The sequence below is a fragment of the Girardinichthys multiradiatus genome, chromosome 23, assembly GCF_021462225.1.
Source record: "Girardinichthys multiradiatus isolate DD_20200921_A chromosome 23, DD_fGirMul_XY1, whole genome shotgun sequence".
NCBI lineage: Eukaryota > Metazoa > Chordata > Actinopteri > Cyprinodontiformes > Goodeidae > Girardinichthys > Girardinichthys multiradiatus.
The window spans coordinates 45,449,099-45,470,330 of NC_061815.1; the positions used below are offsets into that span (position 1 = coordinate 45,449,099).

Below are 21,232 nucleotides of genomic sequence, written 5' to 3' on the forward strand. Positions count from 1 at the left end.
CTGTTGCGATGAAGTCTGTGAAATTGAAGTGTCAGATGATTGAACTTTCATACAGATGAATTCATGGCGGTAATTAATCTGTGTTGATAGCTGCTGGTGATGCTAGCTCAAACTATGTGTTGGTTCAGTTGTGCTGCTTAACTTTCTTCTGGAAGAAATGAGTAAACGGCTGCTTGACTTTTTTTCTTTTCTTTTTGCATTTTTTGGTAGTCAAAAATCCCTGAGTACATTATATAAACAGCATCCTCCCCAATGTACCAACCCCCCTTTGAACAGAAGGGAAAAAGGGACAGACACTTGAGCGCCGGTAGCATGATTTCAAGACACAGAATGAAATTACACTACAGGATCAGAAAGATTCTTATGTTACATTTAGTGTGGGAGATTTTGTATTGTAAGTTGAATAGTTTTCTATGGTTTAGTGCCATTTCCAGTTAGCAGTTTAAAAGCCACCATGTATGGTTCCAACATACAGTTAATCCTATGAACTAAAAGTCATGCTGTTGTCTTGTAAATTCTCTGTTAAGTCCGCTAACATCTTATCTTGTATATAAAACAAATGTGCAATACATATCTGCTTTTTTCCGCATACACATCATAAAACCTTTTGCTTCTTGCGGTCAAAATCTGGGAGGAGATAAAAGCTGTACACTGTGTTCACAATCATTTCACCATTTCCATGCATATTTTCAACCTTCAAGATGTATGAATGCCTTCTGGATTTCAGCATGTCAAGTTGTGTGTGTAATGTGAGCAGATCAAAACCCTACATCAAAATGTGGATGATTATTAGTCAGCTTCTGACAAAATTAGCAAAAAAAGAGATTTTACCGATGCTGGAAAGTCAAAAGTTGAAGATATTGGGCAATGATCACAGAAACATCAAATATTTTGCTGCAATAGTCCACAAAGTTGCAAGATAATCAAACAGGAAGCTACCAAGGAACTCAGTCTCCTCCACTTCTGCCAAATTCCAGATCACCGCCATACTTGAAGTGCCCAGAGGTACAAGGTGATCAGTGCCCAAGGAGATGGCCAAGGTATGATAGGCTAAAACCTGACCACCACTGAATAAGATACATAATTTCAAACATCAAGACTGGTCCTGGAGATATCTGAAGACAGATGTTTCTAAGGTTTTATGGACTGTTGATGGATGAACCTGTGGCTGGATCAGTACATCAAAAGGGACAGAGCTTTCACTCAGACACCAGCAAGGTGAGGGTACGATTCTGGTATGAGCTGGTATTATTAAAGATTAGCTCTTTGTACCTTTACTGTTTGAAGAAGAACTTAAAATCACCTCATAAACCTACCACTAGTTTTAAGAAGACGCTTTCTTCAAGCAGTGATCAAGGAAAAAGTCAGCATCTTTCTAGAAGACTATGATGTTTACAGGTCCTTCTCAAAATATTAGCATATTGTGATAAAGTTCATTATTTTCCATAATGTCATGATGAAAATGTAACATTCATATATTTTAGATTCATTGCACACTAACTGAAATATTTCAGGTATTTTATTGTCTTAATACAGATGATTTTGGCATACAGCTAATGAAAACCCAAAATTCCTGTCTCACAAAATTAGCATATCATTAAAAGGGTCTCTAAACGAGCTATGAACCTAATCATCTGAATCAACAAGTTAACTCTAAACACCTGCAAAAGATTCCTGAGGCCTTTAAAACTCCCAGCCTGGTTCATCACTCAAAACCCCAATCATGGGTAAGACTGCCGACCTGACTGCTGTCCAGAAGGCCACTATTGACACCCTCAAGCAAGAGGGTAAGACACAGAAAGAAATTTCTGAACGAATAGGCTGTTCCCAGAGTGCTTTATCAAGGTACCTCTGTGGGAAGTCTTTGGGAAGGAAAAAGTGTGGCAGAAAACGCTGCACAACGAGAAGAGGTGACCGGACCCTGAGGAAGATTGTGGAGAAGGGCCGATTCCAGACCTTGGGGGACCTGCGGAAGCAGTGGACTGAGTCTGGAGTAGAAACATCCAGAGCCACCGTGCACAGGCGTGTGCAGGAAATGGGCTACAGGTGCCGCATTCCCCAGGTCAAGCCACTTTTGAACCAGAAACAGCGGCAGAAGCGCCTGACCTGGGCTACAGAGAAGCAGCACTGGACTGTTGCTCAGTGGTCCAAAGTACTTTTTTCAGATGAAAGCAAATTCTGCATGTCATTCGGAAATCAAGGTGCCAGAGTCTGGAGGAAGACTGGGGAGAAGGAAATGTCAAAATGCCAGAAGTCCAGTGTCAAGTACCCACAGTCAGTGATGGTCTGGGGTGCCGTGTCAGCTGCTGGTGTTGGTCCACTGTGTTTTATCAAGGGCAGGGTCAATGCAGCTAGCTATCAGGAGATTTTGGAGCACTTCATGCTTCCATCTGCTGAAAACTTTATGGAGATGAAGATTTCATTTTTCAGCACGACCTGGCACCTGCTCACAGTGCCAAAACCACTGGTAAATGGTTTACTGACCATGGTATCACTGTGCTCAATTGGCCTGCCAACTCTCCTGACCTGAACCCCATAGAGAATCTGTGGGATATTGTGAAGAGAACGTTGAGAGACTCAAGACCCAACACTCTGGATGAGCTAAAGGCCGCTATCGAAGCATCCTGGGCCTCCATAAGACCTCAGCAGTGCCACAGGCTGATTGCCTCCATGCCACGCCGCATTGAAGCAGTCATTTCTGCAAAAGGATTCCCGACCAAGTATTGAATGCATAACTGTACATGATTATTTGAAGGTTGACGTTTTTTGTATTAAAAACACTTTTCTTTTATTGGTCGGATGAAATATGCTAATTTTGTGAGATAGGAATTTTGGGTTTTTATGAGCTGTATGCCAAAATCATCCATATTAAGACAATAAAAGACCTGAAATATTTCAGTTAGTGTGCAATGAATCTAAACTATATGAATGTTAAATTTTCATCATGACATTATGGAAAATAATGAACTTTATCACAATGTGCTAATATTTTGAGAAGGACCTGTATGTAGGATAATGGTCCATTGCATTCATCAAAGTACTCCACTGTGTGTCAGTGTCAGTAATGTTTGTTTGTCAACTTTCAGTTATTTAAGTTATTTATTGAGATGGGATTCTTTTACTTTAGTATATGTAGTTGCATAATAATTCTGCGCTAATAGTTGCTCAATAATTTTGCAAACAGATTTTCTCCCAAGAAATCCGAAATTTACTTTCTTAAATATTCAGATTGAGGTTTATGACCATTTTGGGTTGACTGACAGTACTGTAGTGGTTCAATAATACAATCAGCCCTCAATAATACCACTTGTTCATAATTATGCACACTTACTTTCAGCTGAATGTTACACATCCTTAGAAACACTTAAAACCTCTCGAAGAGCAGTGAGACGTTATGCGTGCTTATTATTCATGAGAGCACATTTTATTAGATTTAAAACTTATTCTAACTTTGATCTGGTAAAGCATTTAGTGGTTGTCTTCATGGTGCAATTAAAACTACTCATATAATAAAAATAAAAATAAATAAAAATCTATTTTCATGACAGATGCTTTTATTAACAATGCCTTCATATGCATTTCACATATAGGCAATGAACTAAATCAGAACAAAATAAATAAATAAACTAAAGCTTTGCCTTTTCCAGTTAACTGGAGAAAGTGGATCAGCTCTGTGTAAGAATCCAGGCAAAAAAAAAACAAATAAATTAAATGATTTCAAATGTCACAAAAATCAATAATATGTACCAAAGTTGTGTTGTTTTATGACACACTAAAGTTTTATTTTGTTTCCAATCAAACACTAGATGGTGCTAGAGATTTAAAATCAAAATACACTTCCAGCTGAAACTGCCCCTTTACTAAATAAATTATTGGAATTTTATGCAGCCCTGTGATGGCCTGGCGTCCAGGGTGTACCCCACTTCTTGCCCAATGACAGCTTGGGATAGGGACCAGCCCGATGTGACCCGGCTGATAAGTGGGTATAGACAATGGATCAATGGATTATTAGGATATAACAATAATAAATTCAGGGTGTCATGAGGTGCTTTTAAAGTAAACTGTTTTTTTTTTTTCTTTGTCTGCTAGTACAGACCATCAAAATGAATTAATCAGGGAAATCAGGAAAACAGGAAAAATAAAAATCTACCTCTGAATAAAACTTTAGCATTAGCATGCCATTGTTTAAATACGTTCCCTGAAATGGTGACCTGGTCAAGAGTCAAAGTTGATGCTAAATGATGTAAATCTTGCAAATGCAACAATGGAACACATACCAGACTTTTTATATGAAAGTATAATTTCAAATTATGTAAATTTGTCCTTATTTGTTTTTCAAACAAACATTAACATGGTAATAATAGAATTATTAGGTCGCATACAAGCATGACATCCCACAACATTTCCACTATAAGACAGTCAGGATGTTAAACTGGATTAAGTTCATCTTAAAATCGATGTATTCCCATTTATTTTTCCTACTGTAATAGAAGGTAGCGAAATCCTCTGTACTTTGTTTCACTAACAGCCTAAAAGACACAATATATGTTATACAGACACAACATTTATTTTTATTACATAACATCGTCATGGTAGGAAATAAAAAAAATCCTCTTACAATGAATCCTTTAGGTAAGCTCCTAAACTGTAATCAGTTTGGAAGTCCTTCATATCATCACATTGAACAACCTTTCATTGTACAGCACAGAAACAATACATTGTTGTTACACCTCACAAAGTCTGAAGTGCAGCAACTTTAAAATCAGCAGATGCCTGAAAGTTATCATAGCAATATTGACCTAAAGACCATGTTCCGGCTAACATCCGTTTCCAGTAAACCAAGGCATCTTCCACCTCTCAGTTGCAGCACTCCCTCCAGCCTTAAGGTTGTGCTGTTGCGCCACCCTATTTCTCTGATTGAATTGCAGAGGTCTTGTTTGCATGCATGTAGACTGGAAGACTGTGTCCACCTGGAAGTGGTACAAAAGCACAGTTGTGCAGGAAGCATCTGCAATTTCCTCTCTTTTGCGTCACAAACGCATTACTGTGCCTCTAACCCAAACCACAACCACATGGGAGCCAGTGCAGGGCTGGAATTTTCCCACTGACAAAAAATACGTTAAGAGCAGAAGCTTTTTGGCCGACTACAAGGTTGGGCTGAACTCTTTCTGTGATCCCATCGATGAATGAGCCACTTCTTAACAGCACCTGTCCTACGTTAGGAACCAATAAAACTGTTTGTGTCCTGTCTGCCATTTTAATCTCCATCTTGTATTGCGTCTTGTTCACCATATTTGGGTTGCATCATCAAATATTTTCCTGATCCTTAACGTAACAATCAAAACTGCTTGCTGAAGTCAAGACACAAACAGCGAACTAAGAGAATACACAGACAACATCTGTTTTAAGCTTTTCTTCTCATGGGAAATAACTCATAGATTTAAAACAGCATATTGCCACATTGTTTTTGGTATCATGACAATTCTATTGTACCAACATAACACATGTGCTATACTCTTCTTTGTTGTACTGGAAAATATCCGCTTATGAAAAAACACAGTCAGCAGCCATAACCGCAGCACAGGGCTGAGTGCACATTTTGCTCCGTTTCTATTGTTTACTTCCACTTGCAGAGCAATTTATCTTGCAAATTTCACCTAAAACCTGTCGAAGCCTTCTTTTGTTACAATTGTACAATATCAAAGGAGAACCAAAGCCCTTGTACCCTCTGGCAGTTTTAGTTGAATGCATTTTTTAATAAAAGAAGACAAAAAACAGATCAATTTTGTTGTTTGAACAATGATCAATCCAGTAAGTTTCTTTTTTTTGGTCACAGAATGAAAAGAAAGGCATTCTTAATGCACATTACATTTGCAGGAATTAATTTCAATCAAAAAAAAGGAACAACTTAAACAATTCTTGAGAACTTTTATGAGATTTATGAACACAATAATCTGTCTCAGTGAAACATGTTTTCTAGCATTCTTGTTAACTAGTCCTCAGGCTAAAGGAAGAGTACTGTTTATACCTGAATATGATAAAGTTCTGACAATCTCTTGCTTTTATCAACATGTCTGTGTAAATTTAGCATCCCGCTTTGCAGCATTAATTGTGCAATCCTCAGAAATGAAAACTACATAAACACAATTTGGAATAATCACTGACACACTGGGAGAACTATGGGGGTAGAGATGAACTTGTCAGAGGTTCTGAATTTGAAACTGGATTCCATCTTTCTTAAAGGTTGTTACATTTTATCTAGGAATGATGTCACATTTCATTTTACAAGTCACAATTCATTTTAATTCAGTTAAACTCAATTGATTTATATTGAATCAATTTTATATGAAATATCACATAAGTAAGGTGCTTTACAAGACAAAAAGGTCCAGATCATATCAGATTATAAATAGCTCCTATCCTATTCTCTTCCTCATCAAGTATGTGGCGACAGTGGAGACAATCCACTCTCTGTTAACAATGAGTTCTATCTAGCAGAACCAGACTCAGTGTAGGTGACCATCTGGTGCAGCTTGTATTAGTATTTGAGATTTTAAAACAATTTAATTATTGTTCTCAGTAACTGAACTAAAGCTTTTTAGGTGCTAGGCAGTTACGTTAGAGTTTAAAATCTGCATGGGCTGCAATTTGGGGCGGTTCCAGTCGATTTTTCCTGTTGAGAAGTTTAGAATTCTGACTCCTAAATTCAAATGATACAATAAAACCAAGACTAACCCTATTTAGCTTCATATCTCAAAAACAAACTGATTTGTAAACCTTACCAGTGGCTGAAATGGACGAAAATGGCTAATTAGGAAATTATCCAAGGAAACAATGACAAAACAAAGAGGCCTATTAACCATTGCACTATTTTTACCCATTTAGAACTGTTGGGTCCAGCCATGGATTACCACATTTAAAGACCAGTTTGATCTGTTCTGGAATTTTCAAAAGAAATCACAGTAACCTACTTCCAGCACAGCCAGGAACAGAAGGAGAACGGACTATGAATAAAAATCCTGCGTTCCAACAAACAGATCTCTTTCCATGCGGATCCCCACGGGAAGAGGCATGTGCACATGTCTTCTTTTTGGCAAGTAGACATAACTCTTCAAACTGGATCCAAGAGTGTCATATGATCACGCAATCAAATGCAACAAAGTTAAGTAGGAATGAATTGCTGTTTGTGTATCCAGTATTCATTCACACAAAGCAGGTAATTAAGATACAAGCATGGCTTTACTTTTCTTTCTGAGGTCTACAGAAGCTACTGTGCTCCAGATAGCTCCCAGCAGAGACCCTGTCTCTACAACGCCAAGTGGAGCGGTTTTTCCCAGTCTAAAGGAAGGATAAAGGTACCACAACACAACACGCCGCTCTGCGTGCAGTTCGGCCCGGCAGAACAAACCGCTCCACCCCACAGGTACAGTGGATAGCTGTAAGCTAACCCTTTGTTTACCCACACATGGATGTTTTTCCTCAACGCCCAGGACAACTTATCTTCAGCACGGTTCACGTAAGAGGAGGTGTTTGGGCAGAGAAGATTAGTTTAAATATGGGGTAAGAACGCTGTCAAAAACAATGTGTATGTAAAGACGGAAATGTGTGCATATTAGTCAATAGTTGTGCATAAGTAAAATCCAAAAGAGGTATTGTATATTTTCTTTATAAGAATACAAAATAAAATGTTACAGCTTCAATAAATTACAAACGCAAAGTTCAAGTTTACAGTTGTGGTTTATTCTTTATGAATAAAATATGCTATAACAGTTTGTGAATACGATTTATTTTCTTTGAGAATACGAATTTACATCAGCGACTTGGTGTCACGTGATCTCAGGCTCAGAATATAGTGGGTGGAGTTATACAATGATGTACAGTAGGTGGCGGTATTCACCTCTGAATTTGTTGCGAACCGCCAGCAAAAGAAGAGAAGAAGCAGCAGCACTAGCAATAAGATGACGGACCAAGAGCATATATTAACGACATTAAGACATATATAAACTTTCTAACATTACCTGGCTTTGTACCGTAATTTCTTGGTCCGTTCTTTTGGCACTAGTGCTTCTTCTTCTTCTCTTCTTCAGCTGGCGGTTCGCAACAAATTCAGAGGTACATACCGCCACCTACATTGTATAATTCCATTCATATTCATAATCACAACACAACTTTGTTGCTTTGCAACATATAGGGACAGTCACTGTGGTAAGCAATGGCTTACATAATAACCAGCCATTCACTAGCCCAGAAACATAAATATATGCTGCATCCACTCTGACTACCATATGTGTTCACATTTTGTGATGTAGAATAACTCATCTTGGCCATTTCTAAGTTTCAACCAGTCAGTAATTAACGAGCTTCATCTCCTGTGGCTTCAAATTGTTAACTTTTGGAGGACTGCACACATACACAGCATCCTTCTGTCTGCAGAGGGTGAGATCAACATGTACTGTTACCTGCATGCAACTGTGTCCTATACCTAAACAGAGCCAAACTTCAGGGCTTCACTTCAGGGAGAAACAGCTTCCCTCTCCCCAGCCACTTGGGCCAGCTCGTCCGGGGGAATCCAAGGCGTTCCCAGGCCAGCCGAGAAACATAGTCCCTCCAGCGTGTCCTGGGTCTTCCTCTGGGCCTCCTACCAATGGGACGCGCCCGGAACACCTCACCAGGGGGGCGTCCAGGAAGCATCCTAACCAGATGCCCGAGCCACCTCAACTGGCTCCTCTCGACATGGAGAAGCAGTGGCTCTACTCTGAGTCCCTCCCGGATGACCAAGCTTCTCACCCTATCTCTAAGGGAGAGCCAAGACACCCTGCGGAGGAAACTCATTTCGGCCACTTATATCCTTGATCTCGTTTTTTTGGTCATGACCCAAAGCTCATGACCATAGATTCAATTCAATTCAGTTTTATTTATATAGCGCCAATTCACAACACATGTTGTCTCAAGGCACTTCACAACAGTCAGTTCATACATTCCAATTAATCCTAACCATTGAACAGTGCAGTCGGAGGTAGTTTTTAATTCAAATTGGATAAAACGTTTTTCTATCTAAGGAAATCCAGCAGATTGCATCCAGTCAGTGACTTGCAGCATTCCCTCCTCCTGGATGAGCATGTAGAGACAGTGGACAGTCACTGGCGTTGACTTTGCAGCAATCCCTCATACTGAGCATGCATGTAGCGACAGTGGAGAGGAAAAACTCCCTTTTAACAGGAAGAAACCTCCAGCAGAACCAGGCTCAGTGTGAGCGGCCATCTGCCACGACCGACTGGGGGTTTGAGAGAACAGAGCAGAGACACAAAGAGAACAAAGAAGCACTGATCCAAGAGTACTTTCTATGGGAAGGAAAAGTAAAGGTTAATGGATGTAGCTCCTTTAGTCGTTTCACCTAGAAAGAAAGAACAGATCAACTTTGAGCCGGTTTTCAAAGTTAGAGTCTGAAAGAGAGCACATAGAGTTAGTCACAGTAGAAGCTCAGCCAGTAGCCATGTCTAGGAGAGAAAAAGGGTTAAACACTAAAAGACAGGGCTATGTGGATCATCGGTAGAGGGTGAGCATTAAGTTGTTGCCAGCAGAAGCTCGGACGATTCCCCTCTCCAGAAAGGTGTCACAGGTAGACACAGAGCCAGGCCAGGTGTAGCTTCTAGGAAGAAAAATGAGAGAACAAGGTTAAAAGCTGAAATAACAGCAAATAATGCAAAATTGGAGAGTAGTGTGAGAATGTAGCGAAGAGGGTGAAAGTGGTCGTTATGTCCTCCAGCAGCCTAAGCCTATAGCAGCATAACTACACAGATAGTTTCAGTTCAAATTATTTAGTTAAACGGCGCTTATTTACAACAATGTCGTCTCAAGGAACCCCACAAAGGATCCCACTGATGGTCATTGTTATACTAAAAACCACAAGGATTGGGATACCTCCCTCTGTCAGACTGATTATAACCATTGGAAAAGAGAAGGGGTCATACAGGTAGCAGAAATGGAGGGTGTGTTTGCACCTCAACCATAACTGAGCCGGTTTAGGCTAAACCTGACTCCCCCTTACTCCAACCAACATGGAGGGAAGAAGACTCCCTCCCTGATAAACTAAGCCACTCGAACTATAAGCTTTATTAAAAAGGAAAGTTTTTAGCCTAGCCTTAAACGTAGACAGGGTGTCTGCCTCACGGACTAAAACTGGGAGCTGGTTCCACAGGAGAGGAGCCTGATAACTAAAGGATCTGCCTCCCATTCTACTTCTAGAGACTCTAGGAACCACCAGTAAACCTGCAGTCTGAGAACGAAGTGCTCTGTTAGGAACATATGGACCAATCAGATCTCTGATGTATGATGGAGCTAGATCATTAAGGGCTTTATATGTGAGGGGGAGAATTTAAAATTCTATTCTGGATTTAACAGGGAGCCAATGAAGGGAAGCTAAATTAGGAGAAATATGATCCCTCTTTTTAATTTTCATCAGAACTCTTGCTGCAGCATTCTGAATCAGCTGAAGGCTTTTAACTGCATTTTGTGGACATCCTGATAGTAAAGAATTACAATAGTCCAGCCTTGAAGTAATAAATGCATAGACTAGTTTTTCAGCGTTACTCCTGGACAGGATATTTCTAATTTTGGCAATGTTCCGGAGATGAAAGAAGGAAATCCTAGAAACAGGTTTAATATGGGATTTAAATGACATGTCCTGGTCAAAAGTAACAGCAAGGTTTTTACTTTATTACCAGAGGTCAATTTAATGCCATCCAGGTTAAGTGATTGACTAAGCAGTTTCTTTTTTAAAGACTCCGGTCCAAAGACGACAACTTCTGTTTTGTCTCAATTTAGAAGCAGAAAATTTAAAGTCAGTTAGATGGACTACATGCTTGTAGTCTATCTAACTGGTTGGTCTCATCAGGATTTATGGATAAGTAAAGCTGAGTATCAACAGCGTAACAGTGAAATTTATCCTATGCTGTCTGATAATTTTACATATTGGAAGCATATTTATAGTAAAGAGAATTGGCCCAAGTACTGAACCCTGTGGTCCTCCATACACACACATATATATGTGTGTGTGTGAACATACTTTTATGCTTTCAATCTATTATATTTTGAGTTAATAAATGTGCTGTAAGATGTTTATTGCGCTGCGCACACTGTATGCTGAAGATAAATGATCGAACCAAGGCTTAACTTGCACCATATACATAGGTCAGATTTTAAACCAGAAGACATTTATCTCTATGTCTCTAAATAAAATGTGCTCATCGCTTTTTTTTTTTTTTTATATGGGACAGATATGTGGCATCAATTACCCCTGGGCCATAATAAAAAAGCTAGAGATGGTGTTCTTTTTTTCTACCTCGCTTAGAAAGAATGACTTTCATGCTTGGCTGCCATCCAATTTTATCTCCAGTAGTTGCTAGGCAACAGGGACATCTTTATTGTGAGTGTATTCTGGGAAATGTTGGGGCCAACAAGTGAATTCTCTGTAACTTATCACTTTTCTTTAACGCTGTGATAATGTGGTTTGATGAATTGGAAGTATGTGATGTAAATGGATCATCTGAATTGGGAGGCAGTAAAGCTGTTTGGTCAGTAAATACTTTCTGTAGCTACATGGGATGTGATGCTGCTTAAATTAAAACTGTGTATTCTTAGTCACATTAACTGCAAAGTTTAATGAATTCTTCTAAGATTTTAATTTGTCTTTATTGACTGTCAGTAAAATCCAGTTTTCTTTCTTGTTTGACGAACCTGCAACTGACTGATAAATAAGCTCTTTAAGAATTAATATTTTTTATTTCCAAAAACTATATTTTGCTCATATGACAAAAAAACAGAGCTTGGAGTGTGCTGAAAGGCAGCACATTTCATCACTATTACATATTTACTTGCTGGTGACTTTAAGGAATTAAAGCTGCTCATCCATCAGAACCAAAACCAGACCTGGAAAAATAACTAACTGCTGATGTAATCAAACCACTTAGACAACTTGACAGTGATTTATATTAGACAGCCTGAATGAGAGCTGTTGTAAAATCCTGCTGTCATCATTAAAGGCAGTTGACAAAAGTGATATTTTTTTTCTTTCTAGGCAACGCTTTGAAACACCGATTTTTCCAGCTTAGGTTTCTGCAATTGGCTTTATGTTGGAGTGTGTCAGTCCTTGTTCTCACTTCTGCAACTTTCATTAGGTGCTCATGAAACCGAACACATCAACTCTTTTCTAACTTCATTCCACTGGTTACATGTGTATTTTAGAGTTCATCTTAAAATTCTTACTTTTGTTTTAAATATTTTAAGGATCTTGCCCTGCAGAACCTCTCTGAGCTTCCTCAGCACTATACTTCTTGGTCCCTCGGGTCTGCCAAACAGCAGCTTCTGCAGGTAACGAGGTCCAGGAGGAAGCTAAGCAGAGACAGAGTGTTTTACATTGTTGCTCCATACCTCTGGAATAGCCCACCCCTGGGCTGTCTGCTTTTAAAACTCGTCTTAAAACCCACTTTTATTCTGTGCTTTTCAACCTCAGCAAGATTTTGTTTACCTTGTTTGTTTTAATTGGTCTTATTGTGTTTAAGGTTTGTTGGTCTTTTGTCATATTTTTATGTTTTTCTTCTTTAAATATATGTTTTTAGTATGCAGTTATATGCAGCAGTTTGTTTCAGTTGTGGTTGCTTTAAAGTACCTTAACAGTTGGTATGCTATGGTATGCTATTAGCTTTATTGTTTATTTCAAAGCTTATGTCACCTAAAAAAAAACGAATTACACAAAGCAAAATAAATAAGAATGAGCCCTAAATGGCCCAAACAAAAGCTACATTTCCCAGGGCTACCCATATCCCTCACCCATCCCAGGTAGTGGTTAAAATATTCTACCGAGAAATGGGACACTCTTTTAAGAAGCTAAAACATCATCAGCTGTAGTTGGTTCCTTTTACATTAACATAAGTGACATAATATGTCTGTATTTATCATGCTAACAGTTATTGATCCTGCTGCAAACATTATTTTTCATCCTTGTTAAGTAGAAACAAAAATATAGAACCAAATATAAAGTATTCTGATACAATAAACATGACAACTTTGGTTGTTTTTTTTTTTGCTTTTGCCACAATATATGATATGATAGGGAGAGGAAGACAAGCTTGTTTTTTTCTCCTTTTATTTCTTTATTTTTTGCTTGTCGGTAAAAGCTGAACATAATATCAAGCAAAAACATCAGTGTGCAGAGGGTAAAGTATTTAAGGTTGAAAAATATGCCTTTTCTGCTAGTTTCTACGCGTATTAATGATAATTAAAGTCATGCCAATGTAATAAACTGGAATTAGACGTTACACCAATAATTGCGCCATTAAAAACACAGTAATTGAGAAAATATTTATTTTGGTGCATATATTTGCAAGCACAGATCCAAATGTGCCCCTGAAAAGTCTCCTTTTTATAGGACAAGAAGGAAGTGTCTCTTTGTCTTCCCCTACTGCACAGAAACAACTGGGATGAACTACTCTAGAGAGATGCAATGATAGGGTTAAAAATGATGCACAACGGGTGACATGGCATTCAGATCAGGTCAGCTATTAAACAAAATCTCATTTTGTATTTCCCTGGCTCAAAGGTAGAAAACAAACAAACAAAATAAGACAAGCCAACAACAACAAAAAAGTACAAAATGGACATTTATGTTACTCAAACATTAAATGTTCAGCCTCAGACATTCAGTAGTCTCTTTCAACCCCTCTCTAGACATCCAGAGAGCTGAGCATCAATACAACATCATGGTATAATAAAACCTATTAAAGCTACAGCGCACCAGTACATTCCAGATGATGTGGACCATCTACTTTAAGCTTTTTCTCTTTGGTTTAGGTGTCAAATCTCTGTGAATCTCTACAAGATTGAAAAATATAGAAAAAAAATGTTTTTGTTCTTATGAAGGCATCCATGATGATGCTCAGTCCAGGTCATGGGACAGTTTCTACCTCAAGTGGAGAAATTCATATATCTTCCAGAAGTTGGATCTCAGTGAGAAGAGTAATTGTCCTGGCAATCCAAAGGTTGCTGGTTCGATGCCAGGTTCCACTCCCACCTATTCAAATGTCAGTTTTAATACCTACATTAACTGCTCTGTTAGGTTGCTCATTGGGCTCATTGCTGCATAAAAATTAGACAAGTCTATGAAATAATACTTCTGGGCATGGCATCATTTAAGAAACTGAGAAAGTACAAGCAAATATTTTGAAAAATATATTATATTATAAAACAATGTGTTTCAAAGTAAGCAGCTGCAAACATTCCAGACGAAAACAGGAAGAAACCGAAACAAACAAGTTCTTTGCTGTCTTGTTTTATCTTTGCTCACTGATATGAGTGAATAAGTCAATAATTTTCACAGCAAGGGTAACAGAAGGCAGATTGTTAAATATTAAGGACAGAAGCATTTTTAAGGAAACACAAACTGGTAAATACCTGCTGCGCTCTCTGACCTAATGTTGAAATCATTTAATGTTCTTCTGCTGTGCAAACCTCACACTGGTCTGAGGGTTATTTCAACTGACAGTACATTTGAATGAGTAAAACAGCCACCAAGAAATGAGATGATCATGCTGTGCAGGGAACTTAATAACCTGTCCAGCTTGCTTAAATAACTTGGGGTTTTGATTTCACATAAATCCTTTGTGAAATCTCAATTACAGCATCAAAGCAGTAATCTGCACTCAAAGGGACACAGTTTTTATTGCAGAGTCCAACAGACGGTCAGTGCAGCACAGTGGACAGACAGAGTTCATTAACACTGCAGTTGGAATCCTTCCACACCAGTAGCTGTGGATACAAATAACAGTGAAAGAAGTAAAAAATATTGTATAGGTAAGAGTATAGGTACTATATTTGTTGTGGGTTTCTTTCCTCCACCTAACAACCATTAAATCTCCTGATTGACAGCGAAAGATGGTACCCTGTTTACCTGATGCTATGGCTTTGGAGTGACTTTCATGTTCAGCTGTTCAATTTTATAGCAGTGAGTTGCTAGGCAACAGGAGCCTCCTTATGGGGAATGCATTCAGAGAAAAGATACCCATGAATGAATCCTGCAGCTTCGCCACTCAATTTAAGCCTTCCAACCTGTTGTGATGTGGGTCAACAAAAGAAAATAATGCTAATCAAACTGGCCGCTGTTGGATTTAACCAAGTAATTTCAGTGTTTGCTTTATCCTGCATGGAGACTCAGGCAGATTGGGGTAAAAGGTTCCAGCCCAAAGTAGAAAGATGAAATAAATGTGTATGTGATTTGATTTACACAATTTGATAATATTTCTTTTATGATAAGCAGTGATGCTATGAAGAAAGGTTGGATTATTTTTGTTAATATTAAATTAAAATGAAAAAAGCGAAGAATATCAAATGCTAACTTTCATTCAGGAACAGAAAAGAAACCCCAAAAAAATTATGTTTGGTGTAACCCATACACCTCAAAACAGCATCAGTTCCTCTAGGTAAAATTGCAGGCAGTTTGTAGAGGAGATCGGCCTGTAGGTTGCTGCACATATCTTGGAGAACTAACCACAGACCTGCAGATGTTTCTTTTTCCAAACAGACTTGATGATGTTAAGATCAGTTCTTAATGACGTTGGCTGTGTGCTTGGGGTCGTTCTTCTGCTGCAGCATAAATTAGGTCTCAATCAAATGCCCCATTGATGGTATTGTCTGATGAATAGGTATCAGCTTCTTTTGCTCAGAACTCAGGACACCATCAGTTGAAACCTCCTACTCCATTAGCAGAAACGCAGCCCCAGGGACCCTCCACCATTCTTCACTGTTGCCTTCAGACACTCATTGGTGAACAAACAGCCTTCTACTATAATCAAATGTTCAAAGTTTTGTGAGCACAAACTGGACCAATGATCCAGACATAAAACTCTCTTCTGTAACCTCACCTTGGGATCAGAGTTTGGTTGTTCCCTACCCAGTTTTAAGCCTCCTATGAAGTTATTTCAGTCTCGATCAATAACTGTTTTTTGTCCATTTGTGAAATTAATGATCACTAGCAACTCCCTATAGTCCTACAAAATATCAAATGTTTTGTAAGTGTACCTTTAAGAATTGATGCTGGTTATTTAGATTTAAATTTTTCTTTCATTTTTTTGTGAATGTTTGTGAATCTGTGAAAATTAAGAATTGTTTTGATTTTTGAAAGCCTTCTTATGTCACAGCTTTTGCTCAGTTAGCTTATTCTAAAAGTGATGCTAACAACCATTTCTACGTTTACACACTATTAGGCTTTTTCCATTAGTTATCACATCCCTAATAAAAAATATAATAACATGAACAATCAAAATGGCTGCTGTGGTTTACATTTTTACCCTGCAGTGTTGCACTTTGAATCAGCAACATGTACCCAACACAATGAGAAGCACAGTGACTAAATGAGTCCAATAAATCAAATTAGCAGAAATGACTAAATACTGCTGAGCACTCACTAAATCTTGATTAAAAGCCAGAGGCGATCCAGTTGCCTCGGTCTTAGTGATAGACACTCCAGGTTAACACCTGGTGAATCATTCTGTCCTTTAATGAAAAGTCCAGCTTACTCATTTTGTAATTAAACACCCAATTATAGTCAAAATTTGATTTTCTGCTGTTTTACATATTTTATTACTTTGACTATTAAACTCTAGACAAAGATTTGCTAAGAACACACAGTGTACATCACATAAAACCCAGTTGGCAAAAACATATTATAGGATCATGAAAGATACATATCTCATAAATGGTGCAGCTGACTGGATTATATGGATCTATCCGCAGAACAGCTAATGGAAGTTGAGGCGTAGTGGGAATTCGACCTGTTTGCTGACTGTGTTTGCCTGAAATGCTAGCCTGCAAGGCTTTTTCACCACTGTTCTCACAAAGACAAATCCCTGTTGCACTTAGTAGTCATCCATTTTTAATGCCACGGCCTCAGCTGGAGAGATGCATGAAGGCAGTAGAAAATGGGGGGGTCAAATATATGCAAGCTAGAATCAGAAGCAATTACAAGGGTTGAGTTGGAGAGCCTGGAGACAGTAAAGCTATTCATAAACTAATTATAGCATTTCTCCTTTCATTATTTACCTAATTTCTGGAGCATTTGTAATGATTCAAGCTGAGACTGTAAGTCACAAGCACTTGCAGCTGCACTACTTTAGTACAGCTCCAAGTTTTTCACTGAAAACAAGAACCGTCAGCAAAGCTTCCTGCCTTCCTTAGAGCCCCCTAATGTGTCTGCAGCAGTCATTCCACAGATGGCAGGGATATAAGGCCAGGAGGGCCAGCTTTTCAATCCACTTCAGTGCAAACATGATCTCTCTGAACCAGAGACACAAGCCAAGACATTCCTGCGTGGGCTGACCTCCCGAAACAACAACGGACAACTGTGGCACTGTATTTGTCCTCTCAGTGAAAATCTTTGAGATGTCAGGGCAGCAGATCAGCTTGAGTTGGACCAAAGGTTAAAGTATTTCTGTCATGGGTGTACATGTCGAACATACTTTAAAATTTAAATTACTTACAGAAAGCCATTTTTCTTGGTCAACTAGCCTGCTTGATTTGTTCTGTCTTCAGTACAACAGTAATCTGAGACTTGTTGAAAAATATTTGTATACTCCTCTGATATTGAGTAAACCAAAGAACGCAGCCATTCAGCTCCAATATTTGATATGTTTTTATTTCTCTAGTGAATTCATGTTACTCTGCACAGCAGCATACAGTAAAATATGGTAAAATATAAATAACAAAGTTCAACAGTGTTTCTTTTTCTCTGAATCATCAAAACCCTCTGTTAAAAGTGACAATTGTCAGCATTCTTTTTATCTTTTTGCTTCCTCGCAATGTATCATTGGACAGCTAATCTTTCAAAGTATGGGCATATTCGCTATTTACAGAAAATCACCTTTTGGTGAAGTAATGCTTATCATAGCTTTTTGGAAACTCACTTCCATTGTGTTAAATGCAACAAAATGAAAATACAATTGTGTTATACAAAGATCAAAAATACTATCAAAAACCCTTATTATAAATGGCAGCACTATATCAATAAACTGCTATTGATTTTTTTACATGTAAGTACAAAATCCCGTTGAGGTAGCGCCCTCTGAAGTCACTTGTCATGTTAAAATACTGAATAAACATCATTTTTATTGACTGTACAGCAAATCGTTTGTCTTTCTGTTTTTAATGCAGTTGTTTTCCTTTGGTAAACAAAACTTTCATAAATGTGCAGTCCCACAAGTGACACTTTTAATTGTACATTCAGGACATTTTTGCATCTTTTTTTGGGATTCAACAGGGAAAAAAAATGCATCATTGTTTACTGACATTCATTTGCTATGTTTTTCAGATAATAAGGGCTCACTCTGCTTTATATGGCAGAGCAGACCTGGCCATGAGTCTCTCAGCAGAATAAATTGTGACGGGGAAAAAAAATCAGAAAAGATACAAACAATAAAAATAACAAGATAGACCTTACAGAGAAAATAAAATCCAGTGTTCTCATTTGGGATTGTAAACATAAAAAATGAAATATAGATAAAAAATCAGGTATGGGATATAGTAGGTTTCCCATCACACAGAGTTGTTGGTTCTCCAGTGAACATGAAGCTAAAACAGAAGCCACATTGTCTGTTTTTAGTTCCTTCCTCCCAGAATGAAAGTCGACTTTTAGAGCAAGTTGGAAAACATGGGGTGGAGTTTTATTTTCAGGCAGGCAGGGGGGTTCAAAGACTTCCTCCTGCACCCAGACCCACACATACACCTTAACAACACATTCTTCAACATCTTTAATGGCAAACATAACTTTGGTTTCTCTAAGACGTGAAAGAAGATCGCAGCGAGCTTTTAGCTCACCGTACAAAAATACTTGGTAGAAATTGGTTATGACATTCATCCCCTTTACCAAATGTCAGACTATTTTCTTATGTGACCAAAATAGTTTTAAAAATGCTGGATTATTGATACATATGTGTTTTTGTATGCACACACTCAAATGACTATAAACTATAGAGAATAGTAAATCTAATGTAAAAGCAGGAAATGATTCTATGTGGATAAAATAACTATAAAAATAGAAGCAATCTTATTGCTGGAACAAAGAAAAGTCAGAAAATGAAACAGGAATAACGGCTAAAACCGAAATCAAAACAGTCATCTGGAAATTGTTCAGTGCAATTCAATTTACTTTATAGATTCTTCTTTCTAGAATATTTTCATCCTCTTACCGCCCACTGCCCTCCCCCCCTTTAATGGGCGCTGGGATGGCTGGTCTTTTGACAGTGGACAGTATTTTATCGTGTGGGCATTGTCCCCGTTGGCGCTGCAGAGCGGGCAGGTGTAAGCCCTCAGAATCGGACACACAACCCTGCCGTCCGGAGTTTTCAGGACGTGGGAACCGAACACCTCCTCCGGCGCTCCGTTATTCCGGCAGAACACGCAGATTTTGGGCTCCTGTTTGCCCCTGGAAGCGGGTTTGCGCATCTTCCTCTCCACGCCAAAGAGATCAAACCCCGCGAAACTTCCACCAAAGCCCATCTCCCGCTCCGGCAGCTGGCTTTGGAACGGGCTCAGGATGGAGAAGCGCTCCTTCAGGTCCAGGATGGAGGGTGGCGGGGGGCTCCCGGACGGGCAGCAGCAGTCCAGGTGTGCACTCTCTCCGGTGCCGCCTGCGATTACGCACGGACACGCCGGGGAATCGTCCAAACCCAGAGTTGCTTTCAGGGACTCGGTGATGGAGTTCGGATTCTGGGGCATGTTGAGCTTATTATTCTTCGTAACCAATGTCGTGAGTCCAAGATAATCGTTCCAGAAATTGAAGGTATAATCATAGGGGTTGCGTGCATTCAAATAGTTGTGATTGAGAAAATCCATGGTCACTTGTGGTTGTTTGTTTGCCGTCAAAAGATGAAACAGCCAGTGTAATCCGTTGGGTCAGAGTAGCCAGAGTTCACCCCCAGGAATACCTCATGTACTGCGATGTGGTCTCCAGTGTTCCTGTTTTGTTTGAGCGTCCTGCAAACTGGCTTTCTGGTTATATGGACCAGGAGGGCGGGGCGCTCTCCCACCAAGCCCAAGTTTCTGATCAGAGGGGGGAAAGCGGCCCCTTTTCTTCAAAGCAACATTTAGGCAGATTTGTTTTCCTGCGGGCAGGCTCCACTGCGACATCAATCAGCATTCTGACGTTTAGAAACTCAAGGTTTAATGTTTAATGTTTTAAAAAATGTGCGGAAAAAGATTTTTCTCAGAAAATCATTATGTAGTTAATTTTAGGGTTTCAAAATGAGACCAAAAATATCTCCTCTTTCAAAAAAAAACATCAAGGTTCCACATGATCTCCTAATCAATATTGGTAATCATTGCACGTAAATACCATCAAGGCCAACTAGCAGCTTCCACACCTTAACTAATTGTATGCTAAGAGCAAATGCACTTTTTTTTTCTCGTAGAAATCAATTTTCAACGCAATTTATCAAAACAGAAGCGCCCCTACGGATCAAACCTTCCTACCTCAAAGTTTCTTTGTGCTAAATATGTTTTTCAGTTTCTAATTTTGACAGCTTGATGCAAACAGCTTTGGGGCAGTTCAGTTCACAAAAATATGTAAATTAATTTGCACCTAAATGTAAATATTTTATAACTGCTTTAATGTCATTGGACAAATAAATTAATAAAAGCAAAAAAAAAAACAACAAAAAAAACACATTAATGTTTCAATCGTTACATGAAGAGGACGTTTTCAACAGGGGGCAGCATCATGCAGCTGCAGGTCTGTTCATATAAACCAAAAGACCCCTGACTAACTATTGTGTTCATGTTAAACTCCGTTGAGAGAATAACATTTCCAAGAAAACTAGAGAAAGCAAATATAAATGCCACTGAATGGAAGATAAAAGTCACTGATTTTGCCCCACTATGACCAACATGGCTCCATTGTGGCAGCAACGGTCACTTTGACAGTGAAAAGTGAAGATTGACAAACACAAAACTAAGCTGCACACATTTCTTCCATGCTGCTGGATTTCCATCTCTAATCACATATGAATCCGTAAATATTGTAGAGAATGATGGTGAACATGTTAAACAAATGTGGTTTGTGTCACTTTACCTTGAAAAAGCTTTTGACTAAGTTACATCAATGAAAAATTTGGTTTCGATATTTCAAAAAGAAAGAGCCAACAATGTTTTAGACTAATTCCTGTTAAACTCACTATTAAAATTTTGTTTA

The 21,232-nt window shown here is 38.7% G+C and overlaps 1 protein-coding gene across 1 annotated transcript; it reads right to left on the minus strand.

The window, feature by feature from the left end:
- Window positions 1-17,662: 17,662 nt before the first annotated feature.
- Window positions 17,663-20,171, minus strand: nanos1 (nanos homolog 1). Its single transcript, XM_047352606.1, has one exon. The coding sequence runs from the start codon at window positions 19,876-19,878 to the stop codon at window positions 19,210-19,212; it is 669 nt and encodes a 222-aa protein (XP_047208562.1). The 5' UTR covers window positions 19,879-20,171; the 3' UTR covers window positions 17,663-19,209.
- Between the last annotated feature and the right edge of the window lie 1,061 nt (window positions 20,172-21,232).